The 18,684-nt window shown below is 45.0% G+C and overlaps 1 protein-coding gene across 1 annotated transcript in view; it reads right to left on the minus strand.

The window, feature by feature from the left end:
* The window catches only part of LRRC1 (leucine rich repeat containing 1), a 222,710-nt gene that overhangs the window by 41,510 nt on the left and 162,516 nt on the right, over window positions 1-18,684 (minus strand). The window contains exons 8-9 of the mRNA XM_075340301.1: window positions 7,503-7,647; window positions 4,943-5,061 (exon numbers count right to left, since the gene is read on the minus strand). Of these exons, the coding sequence (XP_075196416.1) occupies window positions 4,943-5,061; window positions 7,503-7,647 (264 nt within the window). The remainder of the gene's footprint in view (window positions 1-4,942; window positions 5,062-7,502; window positions 7,648-18,684) is intronic.

The following is an 18,684-nucleotide window of genomic DNA, read 5'->3' on the forward strand; positions in this document are numbered from 1 at the left end:
ATGAAAGAAAAGTTTCACATGTGTTCATGCTGACATTGATTTCGATTTTATATAGATCTGCAGACAAGCCTACAGAGTACAGACAGATCTGGAGTGGAGGGGGGTGAACAGGCAAAGCAGATAGACGAAGTGCAGGGACTGGCCACACCCCTAATCTCAAACCAGGAGCAGGACCCTCCTTCACCACGTCTCTAATCGAGAACGGCATGAACTGAAATGTTACCAGAGGGCTGACTTTTACTAGCAGCGAGGAGCAGGCACCTACCCCACCACACCCCCTTATGAACTGAGATGTTACCAGAGGGCTCCCTTTTACTAGCAGCCATGAGGCAGCACCTACCCCACCACACCCCCTTATCATGATCTGAGATGTTACAGATACCTATCCCACTATGCCTCTTATGAACTGAGATGTTACCAGGGAGCTAGCTTTTACAAGCAGCCAGTAACAAGGCCCCTCACCCACCACGTCCCCTTATCTTGGACTTTATGAACCGAGAAGAAACCAGGGGGCTGGCTGCTATTGGCAGCCAGAAGCAGGCCCCTCCCCCTTACAACCTCTTATCTTAGATTTCATAAACCCAGATGTTACCAGGGGGCTAACTTACTAATGACAGCCAGGAAAAGGCCACACCCCCTGATCTGTGATGTAATGTCCCATGAGGTAGGGGGAGCACCTCCACTATCACACTGAACTACAATTAATGTCAGCATTAGAAACCGCCTTAGGGTACTTTCACATTTGCGTTGTTTTCCTTCCGTCACAATCCGCCCTTTTGGAAAACAGCGGAATCCGTTAACGGATTCCGCTGTTTCCCATAGACTTGTATGAATGACTGATTGTGCCAAAAGGACCTGCGTTGCTTCCGCTGGGCGACGCTGCGTCGCTTCCGCTCAGCGGGAAGAACGCAGCATGTAACTTTTTTTGAGCAGCGGAATCCTTAGGATTTCACTGCGCATGCTCTCTCTGGCTCCCTGCACCCGTAACCCAGATAAATATCGGGTAACCAAGCAAAGTGCTTTACCCGATATTTACCCTGCCACGTGTGCAGGGAGCCCGGCACTTCCCCGCTCGGCTACGCCCCCTCCCGCACTGTGTGTGTGTGTGTGTATGTATGTGTAATTATATATATATATATATATATATTTTTATATGTACATATATATATATATTTATGTGTACATTATATATATATATATATATATATTTTTATGTGTACATTATATATATATATATATATATATATATATATATATATATATATATATATATATAATGTACACACACACACACATACATACATATACATACATACATGTATACATACATACATACATACATACATACATACATACATACATACACACACACCTGTCCTCAGCGCCACCCACTCCGCCCCCCGCACACATTCTCGGCGGCAGAGCGATCAGGTGATCACCCGGCGCTGGGAGCGATCAGGTGATCACCCGGCATTGGGAGCGATCAGGTGATCACCCGGCGGCCGGCTACTGGGAGCGATCAGCTGATCACCGGGCGGCCGGCTACTGGGAGCGATCAGCTGATCGTTCACAATAGTCTGCTGCTGGTAAAAACTGTAAAAAAAAAAAAAAAAAAAAAAAAAAAAAATCAAAACGGATTCCGTTGTTTTGCAGCATCCGTTGTGCCACTATATGCAACACATCCGTTGCATCCGTCACACAACTCATGAAGACCTGGCCATTAGAATACTTTGTTATCTCCTCAGAGTACTGTGGCGCCCCAGGACCTGGTCGCCACAACAGCATTGCCCCTCCAAAGGGTTAATGCTTAGCCTGGAGGTAATTGGGAGGTCTATTGGCCTGTAAGTGTAACATCCAACGCAGTTCTCCCTCAGACCAGCAGGGGGAGCTCTGAACCTGGAGTTCCAGGGAGCATTCCTTAAGTCTGGCCTGAGGGAGGAGTTAGTGGTCAGTCTGTAGAGAGAAGTGATAGCAAGCAGACGCAGAGTAGTGCTGTCCTGTGGAATTTGGGCCTAGAGCTGGAGCAGCTTGGCCCAGTGAAGCAGGAGGAGCAGAGAGGCAAAGAAGAGACTCGGACATCGGAGTCTGTGGCCACCAGGGCCTAAAATACTCTCTGGTAGCCGAATCCGAAGGGCAGGAGAGCTGCAAGCACCTGGCCCATAAACAGCCCGAAGGTACAGCTGCATCATCAGGGCCCGGTGTGGACTCCAGCAGAGAAGCACCAGAGAGGGCCTGTGCAGCCTACCACAGAGGGAAAGGGACGTACCAACGGTCCCAGCAGCAAGAGGGCCATTGCTAAATCCAGAGAGCAGGGTCCTATCACAGCAAGGAAAAGAACAGGAGTAGGTCTCATACTCATCTGGCCAAAACGACAGCTCAGTTACTTCCAGGCCGGCCGGATCATCTTTACCACCTGTGACGGTCTCCCTGGACTACCCTGTTGCCCAGTAAAAGAGGAGAAGGTAAAGAGACTGTTGTTTGTGCCTGTTTCTTTCATTGCCTGTCGGCCCTGCACAGTGTTTTCCACACAACACCATAGACTCTCACGAGCACCAACAGTGTCCCCGGGGCACCGCTCCACCTGTGGGGAGCAGTACCACCATTGCTGCCATATCATCACCCCGGAAGCCTTACACAGCAGCGGCGGCTTAATAGCCGCAGACCACAGGTGGCGTCACGAACACAAACCCCAAGTCACCAGCCATATTTAACTGACACCCACCAAGGCCACGGAGTCGGGCCACGCCACCACTGACGACCCCCGGACTAGTCCGGCCCGGCACCGGGTGTCCCATAGCCCTGGGGTGGGCGAGTCAGTACCCCTTTAAATACATGTATTTGAGGCCAAAAATCTTTTTGCAGCTGGGTTTCATTAAAAACAGTGCAGTTTAACAGGTTCTTTGTTGCTCTGCATAATCAACAATGTGGTTTGTGCTCATACATCAGCAGAGGGGAGCTCAGAAAAAGATACAACAGTTACAAACTCTCCTGTCAGCCACTCAGAATGAGCTCACTGATGGCACTTTTGTTAATGGCGTTGTCCAGGTTTTACACAAAAGTCTGTGTGACTGTAGACTTATGAACGCTCACAGCACTTGCACTGTCAGGATTCTCAAGGGACTGGTGGAGAGACTGGGAAGTCATGTGACCTCAGGTATCCGGCCAGATTCTGACTAGACATGCTCAACTATTATTGAACAAGGTTACGTATGTCTAGCCGAAATGTAGCCAGGAGTATGCATATTGCATACTTGCAGTCACATGACCGCCTGCTCCCGGCGCTGGAAATGCCTTACAGCACACACTATGACTGCTGAGTGGATTCACAAGTCTCCAGAATTATGTACCAAACCGGGACAATCCCTTTAAATCATTCTGCAGCCAGTAATAGAACTATAGAAGGCAAACTGTACAGTTTTTTTTTTTTTAATGAAAACACAATTGCAAAAAAAAATTTCTTATTCCAAATGCTGGCATTTAAAAATAAAAATTGTCCTCAAAAGGTGAACAGCCCCTTTAATTGATGCACCACGTCTCCTCATTGGTCAAGTAGGGTCTTACTTTTCTGCCATAGTAGGAGCTGCCCTGTCTTTCTGCAACTAGTCACAGAATAGACTGTCCTTTTCCCCAGTGGTTACAGCCTTCTCCTTCGTATACTCACTAGTGATGAGCGTGCTAAATACTCGTAACGAGCAGTTGGATGCTCGGATGGGCGCGACTCGAGTACTTCAGTATAATGGATGTCAATGGGGAACTCTAGTATTGTTACAGAAAATGCTTGAGTTGCCCATTGACTTCCATTATACTCTGTACAGGAGTCGTGCCTATCTGAGTGTCCGGCTGCTCGTTAGGAGTGCCCAGCACCCGAGCATGGTAGTGCTCGCTCATCACTAGTACCTTTAGCACATTACCTTGCGGCCATCCTCTGGTAACGAATCTGTGTAGAAGGAGCACACAGCCAATGCTGGCTGTCTACCTAAAACGTAGCGGTAGATTGCCTTCATGAATGTGATAATCAAAGCATCAAGTGGCAGAATGCTTGTTAGACAATTAGACAAGGCCCAGGATTTGGTCGCTCCAGCTGATTTTCTTTTTTTTGGAGCCATCACAAGGCATACTGTGTATTCTTGTGAAACAGATAAAAAAAAATCTAAATTGTTTTTGCTTCCAGTTTAAGTGGAAATGTTCTGTCACAGTAGCAACAAATAGGAGGAAGTATGGAGAACACCATGGCTTCTCTATTATGGCACGGACATTGGATAAATTGTTATATTAATGCAAGGAAATGAAAAACCGTGTTCACACAATATATCACCCTGGATTAGGTGACCTAGTGTAAAGACTCCAGTCACCTCTGGCTGCAGGAAAAATGAGGGATAATCTCACCAGAGGAGACAGTCAATTATTACATCCATGTCAGCCGGCTGCTTAGAAGTGGGCAATGGCAGCTGCTGCGACAGGCAATCAAGAGGCAGTGGGTTACACAGGCGTGATTCCAGGAAATCCAGCCATTTCATTCTGCTCTTATGGATGTGAGCGTAAGTGTGGCGAGGATAACACTAATACATGCAGAATGGGAGACGATTACTTTCCTAGGCCAATACATGGTGTATGTAAAACGTGATTAAGATAGACGCTGGTCAATAAGAATTAAATCGGAGCCATAAACAATGACAGGAAGCACAGACTGCACAAGTGGTGACCTATAATCCATGGATGCCCTCAAAGGACACTGTGCAAGTGGAACATCGCTGTCAGCAAACACTAGATTCCTGTCAGAGCAAATTACATTGTAATCACAACAAACGCTGCTTGTTTTGCACAGAGGAGACATTCACGTGTTCTGCTGGGGCTAGTAACAGAGAGGACAGGCCACGATCTTAGTAGCTCTACCACACCATGATCAAGCCCAATCATGGAGCCATTTATTCTGTACACTCACCAGGAGTTGATTTTCGGTAAGGACTAGCTCGGTAAGGCTCTCACAGTCTCCGATGCATTCGGTAAGGTGAAGCAGCCGATTCTGGTCCACTTTAAGAATGGACAACCTCTTAAGCTTCCCTGAGGACAGAAAATGTGTTCTCAACAAACAAGGAGGATTCCTTGTGTCACACATGATGACACACATCTATGACAATTAGCATTGCTTTAATACCCACGGCATTTTCACAAGTGGACTACTTACAGCTAAGCCAGACTGGATTTACACTGAATGAACAGAAACTTGCAATTAATTACAGTCTTAAAGAGTAACTTAACCTTTAAAAGTTTTGTTCTACATATTTGAGTGCCCTTCTAATTAAAAGCAGATTGTTTAATGTCTGTGACCCGAGACGCCCACCGATGGCTTCAAAATTCCCCGGAGAGGTGCACAGTTCAGGATACAGGATCACGTCGCTCTGGTCTGAGCATGTGCACAGAGAAAGCATAGTCTACAAAGCCTGCGCTTTCTATTGGAACTATAACCAGCTCTGCGTGCACGGAAAGGCAGCAGCCATACGCTCTGTGTGCTGAGCTGCCCACCTCCCGGGAGAGGCAATCCATAGGGGTCTCAGCAAACTGACATCTAGCATTCAGCTTGTAATTATACATGGAAAACAAACCTTATAAAATGCTAATATACTCTAATAGTTCTTACCAACACTTGCAGCCCACCAGCTTTTATAGAAGAAAGGAGATCCAGCTTCCATATTGCCGCATAAAACAAGAGAATTTCTTCAATTAAAAATCAGAAACATCATGATAAGGTGGGCCAGGGAGCCAGAGGGTCAGCAATGCGTTTTGAATGCAAGCTGCGTTCTTTGTCAGCTCTCGAGGCCGATCCTCTGGCTCCCTGGCCCACCTTATGAGGTCTTCATGTTGCTGATTTTATGGAATAGACTCTTTATGCGGCAATATTGAAGCTGGATCTCCTTTCTTCTATTTCCTGTCCAATTGACGTGCCCAGAACGTTTGCTCCTTGCATGCCGCTTTCAATACCACGAGGTGAGCTGCACTACTACCTCTGCTCGCTGTTCACCAACTTTTATGTTCATCAATAAATGGCAAATTATTTCAGAAATGTTACATATTTTATATATTCTTGTTACAATTAACTTGTGAATAGTAACAGATATATCATGCACAAGTTATTAACGGGAACCTGTCAGCCTCCACCATGTACGTATTGTTCCCTTTATATACTTCCTAACAAGACCCTTCTCATGGTTTATTGATTTTTGAATATGCGTAAATTCAATTCTATAATGTAGCTTGTGATGTACTAACTAGCGGATGACTAGCCGAGGGGATGTTGCTTTCCCCAGACTAATCATCCTGCAAATCATGTTATGATCCTGTGGGTGTAGGTGTCAGGATTTGCAAGAGCAGAGTCACTACCAGCCATTTGCAAATCTCTGCCTCCCTGGCAATGTGCAAAGAAACCAGATGTATGAACTCTGGAGTCATCGGCGCATGAATCTAGTGATACGTTCCCTTTAAGCAAACGCACTGAACATGCCCAGGGAGGCAGCAGTGGCGGAGAGGTGAGTGAAATCATCCTCTGACGCTGCATGGTCATTAGCACGATAGCTAATGACCACCGCGGCAGGGGGCGGGGCTTAACGGGACACGATCCTTGATGGATAGATCCGTCCAAGGTCATGAAGGGGTTAAGCAATTAAATCAGATCGTATATTTAAAAAACTTTTACCTGTACTGTGACAAGACAAATGTATTGTGTAATATGCATTCTGCCGAGGGTTGATATATATTATGCCCAATTCAGGGTCAGGGACTCATAATAAATAATTCTAAGTGCCAATGGCTGAGATTTTTTTTTTTTTTTTAAATATTAATATTGAGCTTTATAATATTGATTAATAGAGCTTTTTCACTTTATTATTTTTTTTTTTTATTCTTTCCATCGTATTCACTTCCATTATAAAAAAAGAATAAAAATAAAATGTTACCCTTTGCCAATGTATATTTAGAGTACAATTGGGGGGTGTGCATCAGCAGTTCCCCTAACACATGCTAAACGTGGGAGCTGCAAACTAGCCTTAAATGGAAATTTAGAGGACCACAAGCAGACAATGCTAACATTTTATTACTAGTTCCATATTACAAGGGGAGCCCAAGTGCAAAGGACTGAGCTCACTCCGGCCACAGACGCTCCAAAATGGTAAGAAATGTAGAGGCTGTGGCACTGAGCCACCTACAAGGTGATCGATAGAGGTGCTGTGAATCAGATAGCGATGGCATATCCTAAGCATAGCCTAGCAATGTCATTGCTCCTATGTATAAGCCAGCATTATGCTCATTACTTTATAAGGGGCTATGATGTGACTGGCATACATACAAATTAAGTATTTGTGCTTTTTATTCGGTTTCAGCAGCATCCTTAATCTATGTCCCTTGGATATATCCAAGTATGGCACCAGCTATTTTTTTTAATAATCGTCTCCAACTGTCAGGGATTTTGTGCCAATTCTATTAAAATGCTTTGTCAAGTTTTGCCTTACCAATGCCATCAGGTAAAGCCTCAATTAAATTCTGCGACACGTGCAAATCAGTGAGTGAAATTAACCCACTGATCTCTTCAGGAAGGCGCTCCAGCTTGTTCTCCGACACATCCAAACACAGCAAGTTTTTCAGGCTTCCCATTTCCTGCAGCGGGGTAAAGAGAATACAAGACAAATCAGTGCAAGACCATCACAACGATAAAAGGCGAACAGCTGATAACTAAGGGGTGCTTCACACACAGCGAGCTCACTGCCGAGATCGCTGCTGAGTCACGCTTTTTGTGACGCAGCAGTGACCTCATTAGCGATCTCGCTGTGTGTGACAATGAGCAGCGATCTGGCCCCTGCTGCGAGATCGCTGCTCGTTACACACAGCCCTGGTTCGTTTTTTTCAAAGGCGCTCTCCCGCTGTGACACACAGATCGCTGTGTGTGACAGCGAGAGAGCGACAAATGAAGCGAGCAGGGAGCAGGAGCCGGCGTCTGACAGCTGAGGTAAGCTGTAACCAAGATAAACATCGGGTAACCAAGGTGGTTACCCGATATTTACCTTAGTTACCAGCCTCCGCAGCTCTCACGCTGCCTGTGCTGCCGGCTCCGGCTCTCTGCACATGTAGCTGCTGTACACATCGGGTTAATTAACCCGATTTGTACAGCAGCTAGGAGAGCAAGGAGCCAGCGCTAAGCAGTGTGCGCGGCTCCCTGCTCTCTGCACATGTAGCTGCATTACACATTGGGTTAATTAACCCGATGTGTACTGTAGCTAGGAGAGCAAGGAGCCAGCGCTCAGTGTGCGCGGCTCCCTGCTCCCTGCACACACAGCTAAGCGGTGTGCGCTGGTAACTAATGTAAACATCGGGTAACCATACCCGATGTTTACCTTAGTTACCAGTCTCCGCAGCTTCCAGACGGCGGCTCCGTGCAAGCGCAGCGTCGCTTGCACGTCGCTGCTGGCTGTTCACTGGTCGCTGGTGAGATCTGCCTGTTTGACAGCTCACCAGCGACCATGTAGCGATGCAGCAGCGATCCTGACCAGGTCAGATCGCTGCTGCATCGCTAAGTGTGAAGGTACCCTAAGACTTTACCAAATGTAATGTATCAGATGTTTAGGTCACAAGAACACACTCCTCAGGTCTCCTCTGATAAACTACTACTAAACCCATGCAAAAGCCAAAAGTATTACATATCTATTACAGGAGCAATAAAAATAAAAAATTGTAGAGGAAAAGCACAAATCATGAAATTTTGAATTCTAATTTTAGCTAAATTTCAGATTTAGCTAATGCCACTAAATAACTTTGGCCGTCAGTCTCTACAACATAGGCTTACAGACGCATATTTGCTGGCGTAATTCCACAGTGGCAATAGTGACACTAAAATGTGCAGTTCTAGCTGTGGTTTCCACTGCAGACACGCACTGCACGGAGTGACCATCCACAGCGCTGGTACTGCGATATACAGTCCAGAATTTGAATCACCTGCATTTTCAACATACTATATATACTAAAAAGCTGGCCGTACATATCCAACAGCCAAAGACTGAGCACATAGCCATCTCTCAGGACTCCCCATGAACGTTGGGCTACACAAAGCATTCATGTATTTTCATATTTTTAGGGCATATTCATTCATGCCTAACATAATCATTGTGGATTTTGTCACAGAACTGGTACAACATCATAAGGATTCGGTTTAGCGTGTGTCACCCAATGCCTTGCACAGGATGAAATCTTCGGTGAAAAACCGCTCAAACAATTGACATACTATGGATTTATAAATTTGCAATGCAATTTCTATGCTAAAATTGTCCACAGTGTGCACATAAGACTTTATAAATGGCGATGGGCAGACTCGCAGACAACTGAAAAACCCGGTTCCGGCCCGGGATTGGTCCCAGTTATTTGGCCGAACACCAGTCCGCATATATTTCTATGGGGCAAAAATCCGGCGATTAAAACCGGTGGTAAAAGGAATGGGGGGATAAGAGCAAGCGGGCTGTACTTACCAAGGCTCCAGCCCGGCTGTAACTGCTTCCAGGACCGCTCATTACCTTCATCGCATATGCACTGCTTTCCACGCCCACTGGCATCTGACTGGTTGCAGTCAAGACGCGCCCCCACCCTGAGTGTCAGTATGTTAGCTGACTGCTTCCAATCACAGATGCTATTCACGTCTATGATGGTATAAAGATAAAAAAAAATTGGCGTAGGATCCCCCTATATTATCATACCCAGCACAGATAAAGCATATAAAGCAGATAAAGCATAAGGCTACAGCCCCCAGTCGTGCATTTATCTTGGCTGTGTCTCAAAATAAGAGGAACCGCATGTGGCTTTTTATAAAAAAATAAATAAAATTAAAATTTTAAAAACCAGCATGAGGTCACCCCCAATTTTGATACAAATTGAAAGTTTTGCCCAGCGCAAGGAGGAGAGCTACACCGTCAGTAAATTTCCAGGTAATTTTTTTTCACTCTGTTCCAATTAAAAAATAGTCATATAGACCTATGAACATATCAAGCCATGACCCCCAGTGGGGAAAAAAAAAAAAGACGTTTGCTGTAACGTCATTTTTTCCACTGGGAGTCATGGCTTGATATGTTCATATGTCTATGTGACTATTTTTTTAATTGGAACCGAGTGAAAATAAATTGCCTGCAAATTTACTGACTGTGTATCTCTCCTCCTTTCGCTGGGCAGAACTTCTTTCAATTTGCATACCACAGGCAGCTGCACCTGCAGCCCGAGCAGCAGAGGAAAGTTTGAACACACATGGATGGGTGAGCTGAAGTTTGTTTTATGCTTATTCTCAATTTTGATACACAGCCATGATAAAGCCTGACAGCTGGGTGCTGGTATTCTCGGGCTGGTGGGCCCATCCAGCCTAAAAATAGTCTACAGCCGCCCAGAATTGTCGCATCCATCAGATGTGACAATCCCAGCACTTCCCAATTGCCCTGGAGCAATGGCAATTAGGGTAATTGGTTAATGTCAGATCACAGCTGCCACTAAGCCCTAGATTAGTAATGGGAGGAGTTTATGCATCCCCCGATTACTAATCTGTAAGTAAAAGTAAATAAACACAAACCGAAAAAATCCTTCATTTGAAATGAAAGACAAAACACCACCTTCTTTCACCACTTTGTTAAACCCAACAACACCTCTGCATGTCCAACGTTATCCATACAAGGTCCCACGACGATTTTAGCTCTGCTACATTACTGAAGGCACCGCGCGAGATCATGGTACATGATCGCCCGCTGTGAGCTTCAGGCAGAGACTGAGCAGCGATTAGCGGTGAGGTCAGTCAGGTAAGTTGCGGGCACAGCTGGAGGTTCCCACGGCCCTCCACCTGTGACCGCAGGTCCGGTTTCAGGGTTTTACACTAGGTTTCCGGTATGAACCCCGAACTTTACAGTTTGGGTTCGCTCATCCCTACTTGTGGATATTTTTTCAAATTCTGAAAACTATTGCGGAATAGAAGCCAAGAAATAAATTTCCAGGAAGTGACAAACTTTTAAGATAAAACATGCACAACATTGGTTCTCTAAATTACCTGTATTTGTTTCAGCAAGCTAAACATTCCCAGCCTGACTGCTGCACATGCAGCTGTATGTATTTTGCCAATCTGTATTCCAGTGTGTATGGTAAAGCACACTGCCTGTTAATAAGGTCAAGTTGAAGGGCACACAAAGGTTATAACAATGTCGTGATCAGACTGAAAGGTCACAAACTTTATAGCCAACTAAAATAGTCAAATAAGTTTATTTTATTCATTAACTATTGTATTGAAGAAAATAACATCTGTATTTACCCATATGTCAGTTTAATGCTTAACAGAAAAATGTTGCTTTCTGATATCAGCTTTGTTGGATGAGGCCCCAACCATTCTGGTCACATAAGTATGACCTCACCACAGGTCCTGGAAGTGAAAAGTTACATCGATTGTATAATATTTATGCTAATTCTAACAGGGGGAGGGGATAACTATGAATAACCCCCAGATATTATCTGATCCTCAGCTGCTGTCACTCAAGTACCTGCCAATTTTATAAACTTTACTTTCTTGGATTTCAGAACCTACACATCCGAGCGGATAGCACTGGCTTTAGGTTATATACAAAAATCCTGGTAATTGCTTCCCTTTAATATTTCTCGACTGACTTCTCTCCAATATCTGGGCTAAGAGTTTCTTGTGATACAAAATGCTATGTGAAGGCACCTTAGACCCCTTCACGACCATGGACGTATCTATCCGTCATGGAGAGTGTCACATTAAGACCCACCCCCTGCCGCGGGCAGGGTGCGGCGATCGGCACACATATCAGCTGTTGTCAACAGCTGACATGTGTGCCTGCATGTTACGAGTGGAATCACATTCCACCCGTAACATTAACCCCTTACATCTGGCTGCCAAAGTCTGGCAGCGAGATGTATATACACGCGGTGAAGATTTTCACTTACCGCCGCCCCCATCGGAAGTCACGTGAGTGATCACGTGACTTTCGGTGGTTGCCATGGTAGCACAAGGTCATGTGATGATGCCTGCAGCTATGACAAGTCACTTTCATTTTCACTCGGCCCGGAGGCCAGTGAAGCAGGAAGTGACCGCATCTGCTGTTTACAGCTGTATAGCTGCGATCGGATTGCTGATCGCTATAGCTCCCTAGGGGGACTAGTAAAATAAAAAAAAGTAAAAAAAATTAAAAAAAACCCCCTAAAAGTTCAAATCACCCCCCTTCCACCCGATTGAAAATTAAAGGGTTAAAAAAAACCCCCACACACATTTGGTATCGCCACGTTCAGAAATGCCTGATCTATCAAAATATAAAATCAATTAATCTGATTGGTAAACGGCGTAGTGGCAAAAAAATTCCAAACGCCAAAATTATGTTTTTTGGTCGCAAGTTTTACACAAATTGCAATAACAGGCGATCAAAACGTAGCATCTGCGCAAACATGCTACCATTAGAAACGACAGCTTGAGACGCAAAAAATAAGCAGTCACTGAGCCATTGATCCCAAAAAATGAGAACACTACGGGTTTTGGAAAATGGCGCAAAACGTACGCCACTTTTATTGGACAAGCTTGTGAATTTTTTTTAACCCCTTAGATACAAGTTAACCTATACATGTTTGGTGTCTACAAACTCGCACCGACCTCAGGCATCATACCCACACATCAGTTTTACCATATAGTGAACACCAAGAATAAAACATCCCAAAAACTATTGTGCCATCACACCTTTTTTGCAGTTTTTCCACACTTCGAATTTTGCTGTTTTTTTCCAGTACACCATATGGTAAAACGTATGGTTTCATTTAAAAGTACAACTCGTCCCGCAAAAAACAAGCCCTCATGTGGCAAGATTGATGGAAAAATAAAAAAAAAAAAAAGTTACGGCTCTCGGAAGAAGGGGAGCAAAAAACAAAAAACGGAAAGTGCTCTGGGGCTGAAGGGGTTAAAGAACTGTGACTAGCAGTGAAATACTGAACTAAAGCATGACCTGCCTTTTAACCATTTAAATGGTCATTCCCATCTCAGCTGCTTATGGATGGGACAGCAATGACAGCATTCAGGTGCCAGATACAAGAGGTGGCGCTCCAGAAACACTGAGGACTAGTTATTGAGTGTCTGTAATTCCAATTTATTTCTATAGGAGTTCCGGAAACAGGACATCGCAGCAAAGCTAAAGTGTCCGGCACAAGATATTCATGGCCAACAAGGGAATCTCAGAGATTGGAAAAACCCTTTAAAGGCCTATCAGAAGACATTTTTTTTTTATGTACACAGTGTACTTGCATGCACTGTAAATTCTGGAGCAGCTTCTCCTGTAAATTCTGCATTGCTCAGTTTTTCCTCCCGGAAATGTATAAGAAAATCAACAACCGGACAGAGTTATTGCACTTGCTAATAGGTTTGCTCTCTATCCAGTCTGATATTACCTATTGTGCCATGTAGTGATGAATAAAAAAAAAAAACAAACAGCTCCAAATGTTATGGTGAATGCAAGTATTTACTGAAAAAGACCCCTCATACCTTTTTATAATAATTAGTGAGCATTGTATAGTAGAAACAAAATGCACACACTTAGTGGTCTTTGCAGCTAAATAATCAAGCCTACAGCCGTGCCAACTAAAAATTTAGGAATTGAAGTAAACACGGCCTTCCACATGAAATAGCCATTGGCTAAACCTTCGTTAGCCAGACAGCCACCTCTGCTAACCCTCCCAAACACGGGTAAGTTGGCTTGGACGAGCATGGTTTTCCAATGGAGAACGCTTCTGGCTAGTGATGAGCAAGAACTGAAATACACGAGTACTCGAATCAAACTGGTCGGACACTAGGACAGGCTAAATACGAGTAACGAGTATAATGGAAGTCGATGAGAAACTGAAGTATTTGTTTGAAAGACCCCCAGGAGGGGTGGGTGACTGGAAACCTGGAAACTTGCTGAAATGGATGGAAACCGTGCTAAAATTGAATGGGAACATCGTGGGGAAGATGCCTGGATGCATCTCTGACTAGGTTGTCAGAGTATTAGGCTGTGTGCACATGTTGCATTTTTAGATACATTTTTTTGAGTGCAGATTCATCACAAAACCTGAAGTGAATACTGATGCCAGCAAAGTGAATGAGATTCCTGTAGTGTCATGAGCATGTTTTTTTTTGTTTGTGACTTTCAGATTTGGAGCAGAAAATACTCCACTTTTACAGAACGGACTGACAAACCATAGAAAATTGAAGATAACATTGATTTTACAGGAAAAACATTAGGAAACATTCTTTCCTGTATAATGAGTTGTACATAAGGCACAATTAAAAAAAGCAAAATAATGATATAAAAAAAAACCAAACACGTCTTCCTCCAACACTGAACAGACGGGATGAATCTGGTGTGAGTAGTACCCTCAGTAGCGCAGGCAACCATCTACCCATCTACTGTTCCTCCTCTTCTTCACAATCACCCAATCCCCACTGAGATGAAATTGGGCTGAGTCGTATCACCCTGTGTACTTTCCTTTTCCATCACCAACTGGTACATATGCAAAGCTTCCTCTAATTGTGAGCACTAAGCATTTAAGTCAACACAACGATCATAAAAGGATTCCTTAAAGTTTAGGAGAATTTCACAGATGTGAACCATCCATGCTTACTCATCTGTTCTAATGTGCAGAGGCTGACCGAAATACCGACGGTCATGTTATGGCTGGTATTAAACTACTGCCCTCTGCTGCTCACAAAGCCTTGCCAACAAGCCTTTTAATAGGGAGTTCCAGGGTGTGGGCACGTTGCATACCTGTCTGAGTTTGCACTTGTGGAAATGGGCACACACACGGTATACTTTCACAATCAACTCAGGCAAATCTGGGTAGCTTTTCAGAAACTGCTGAACCACTAAGTTCAGCATGTTGTCTAGGTATGGTACATCAGCGAGCTTGCCAAACTTCAGAGTAGCCACCAGGTTACAGCCATTATTACACAAAACCATGCCTGGTTGAAGGTTTAGCGGCGAGAGCGAGAGAGTCCTCCAGCTGTCACAGCAAACCACCCGAGTGACTGAAGTGAGCAGCGCGATCGGTGGTGCAGTCTCAGGTGTTTGCCGTCACAGCTCGAGTCCTCCACCAGTGAGCGCACATCAGGCCGTGACTGAAGTGAGCCACAGCTGGAGGACTCACAAGAGTGAAGGTATCACCGATCGCGCAGCTCACTTCAGTAGCTGGCTGAACCGCAGTGAACCCGGCCATGACGTCATTGCTGCGACACCGGCCGTACTGCAGGACCCGTAGGTGTGACATCAGGGGTTCATCTCAGTTCATTCTGGTCGCTGCGGCTCTGTCCACACTCACAGCTAGGAGCCATGCTGTATGACTGCTGGCTGTGACAGGACAGGGATGTAGCAGAGCTGGAAGCGTCGTGGGACCTCGTGTGGATTACTTCAGACCTGGAGGGGTGTTTTGGGGGGTTAATAAACTGTTTAAAGAGGGTGGCTTTTTAATTTATTTCAAATAAAGGATTTTTTTGGCTGTTTGTGGTTATTTACTTTCACTTACAGATTAGTGATGTGGGGTGTCTCAGATGCATGACATCACAAACCTAGGGCTTAGTAGCAGCTATGGGCTGCTGCCATTAACTCCTTATTACCCCGATTGCCACCGCACCAGGGCAACAGGAAGAGCCGGGTCCAGCGCCAGAATTGGCGCATCTTATGGATGTGCCACTTCTGGGGCGGCTGTGGGCTGCTATTGTTAGGTTAGAAAGGGCCAAATAACGATGGCCCTTCCCACCCTAATAATATCAGCCCCCAGTTGTCTGCTGCACCTTGGCTGGCATTAGAAAAATGAGGGGATCCCATGTAATTATTTTTTTTTTTTAATAAATCAAATAAAAAAAAGTGTGGGATCCCCTCTATTTTCATAACCAGCCAAGGTACAGCAGAGAGCTGAGGGTTGCAGTCTGCAGCTGCTGCTGTTCCTGTGCTGGATATGAAAAATGGGGGGGGGGACCCCATGTTATATTTTTTTTTTACCCCAAAAAAATAAAAAAAAAAAAAAAAGCTAACCAAACTGGCTATCCCTCTATCAAGCTATTCTATTATTTCTTTCTATATATTCTTTCTGTTCTTTATTATCTAATCTATATGTTCTTATCTATCTATCTAGCTATTCTTTCTATTTTTTCTATCTATCCATTATCCTTTCCTATCATATTTTGTTTCTCCTTTTAAAAAACTCAATGACACAAATGCACCAAAAACACACCTACATTACAAGTGGTTTTTTTTGGGACATTTCCAGGCTCTCTCTGACACGGTGCAGTTTTGGTTGCAGTTTGTGTGCAAAAAAAACTGCAGCGTGCGCATGTAGCCTTAGGCTATGTGCCCATGGGAGCTTGCTCCTGCGGATTTTGCCGCAGGTTTTAGCATGTACAGACACTCCTCATGTTATCCTATGGGACATGGGGAGTGTGTGTCCACGTTGCGGAATGTGTGGCTGTGGAATATCCCGCACATAGCTGCATGTCAATTATTCCTGCGGATTTACCTGCGGAAAACCCGGCGCTCCACTATGGAGATAGAGGCTTACCTGCCTTGATAGCAGACCCCCGTCACTTTCTTCCGGTGCAAAGGACGTCACGGCAGTGGAGCTAGGAGCAGGAGGTGGGCGGGGACTGCACGAGCTCCGGTCATGTGATAGGCAGAGCTAGTTCAGGCCCGCCCAACTTCTCCTGCACAGTGACAGTGCAGACGCTGACGGCTGGACAGTGAAGTGCTGCGTGATGGAGGTAAGTATGAGCGCCCCGATCACTCAGCACTTGTTCTGCATTGAGGATGCAGTGCTGAAGCCATGGTACTGTATCCTCAATGCAGAATGCCTGCACCATATTCGCAGGACATTCCGCAATAAAACCGCAGCATGGAAACAGAAAGTTGTGCTGCGGTTTTCTGGGAGATCCTGCGGAATGTCCTGCAGATATAACCGCAGGACACTTTCCCCGTGAGCACATAGCCTTAGGCTATGTGCCCACGTGTGTGCGCTCTGCTCTGCAGCGTAATGTCACTGCATGTCCGCTTGAGAGTGCAGCTGAAAAGCTCCTTTCTGAAACTTTGGTGACTGCAGAATTCATGCACTCTGGATGCTGCCTCTCCCTATAGACAGAATGGAGACAGCATGCAAAGCGCACGAAAAGTGACATGTTGCTTTTTAGAACGCAGCGATATGGCAGCATGCAAATCACTGGATTCTAAAACGCAACGTGGGCATGGATTATGCAGAATCTTCATAGATTGTGCAGGGGACGCAGGACGCATGCAGTTACGCTGCGGTGCAGATCGCAGCGTAACTGCATGCAATACGCACACGTGGGCACATAGCCTAACCCTTGGTTTGAGAACTTCCCGTGTGTGGGTGCTAAGGAGAACAGTTGCCCGCCTTCTCCATCTGGCCACCCCAATGGCTCTTCCTGACTGTTGCAGTGCTGCTGATCTCTACCCATCTGTGCTGCTGTCCTTGCTTCGCATGGCACCTTCCCATGTTGGGTCAGTGACTTCATCATCCACCACCTTGTCTTACACATCCGCATTAGTACAAATCCCACACGGTTTCTCCTCCAGCAGCTATCCGACTGCAGGTAACAGTGGTGTTACTACAATTAAGCATGGTATTTAGCCCTATACAAAAATGTCAACAGGATCATTCAGAGCTGGAAATATTCACTGTTAAAATAGTGTCAGCAGATCCGGGTTCTAGTAGAATTACAGACACTGGACACAGGAAAAAAACAATACGAGCACGTTCAGCAGGTTTGTGTATTATGGGCTTTCTAGTGCTCTCACTGCCTACAGCACAAGACCTGAGAACTAGATCGTATACATTCATGTAATTTACTGGGGATAAAACAGTAGTTTAGGCTACTTTCACACATCAGTTTTCTGCATTCAGGCACAATCGTTTTTTTGCCTGATCCAAAGGATCCGGCAAAAAAATGTAAAACCGTATAAACCGGATCCGGTTTTTAACGGATCCGTTATGCCGGATGCGTACAAAACCGGATCCGGTGGATACGGTTTGCATCCGGTTTGTCCTTTTTTTTGAAGGATCAGCTTTTTTAATTAATTTGGTGCATGCGCAGTTTACAAAAACGGATCCGGTAGCCGCATCCATTTTTTACCGCATTGCGCCGGATCCGGCGTCCATAGGCTTTCATTGTAAAACATGCCGTATCACGCCGGATCCGGCGCGATGCGATTTTTTTGCCGGACAAAAAAACGTTGCAAGACACGTTGCCTCCGGCCGCCGCTTTGATAAATTTTGCCGCATCCGGAAAAAAACGGATGCAACGCAAAGCCGTCAGGTACAATCCGGTAACAATGCAAATCTATGGGGATAAAACGGATGCGGTACCGGATCCGTTTAACCCGTTTTTTTCCGGATTGTACCTGATGGAAAAAAACTGATGTGTGAAAGTAGCCTTATTCACCAGCTTACTTCATGACCATATAGAATTTTAACGGTGCTTAGTGGAATAAGCCCGCACAAGAATGGTTCTTCAGCACTTTCTATTCTCTTTACTGGAAAATCAGTGTTTTCATAGGGACATTGTACAGATTCAAGTTTTCTGTAGCATCAATGCAGATTTCGATAAACATAATAAAAAATGGATATAGGTAATGCAGAGAGAGA

The sequence above is a fragment of the Anomaloglossus baeobatrachus genome, chromosome 3 (assembly GCF_048569485.1).
Source record: "Anomaloglossus baeobatrachus isolate aAnoBae1 chromosome 3, aAnoBae1.hap1, whole genome shotgun sequence".
In the NCBI taxonomy this organism is placed as follows: domain Eukaryota; kingdom Metazoa; phylum Chordata; class Amphibia; order Anura; family Aromobatidae; genus Anomaloglossus; species Anomaloglossus baeobatrachus.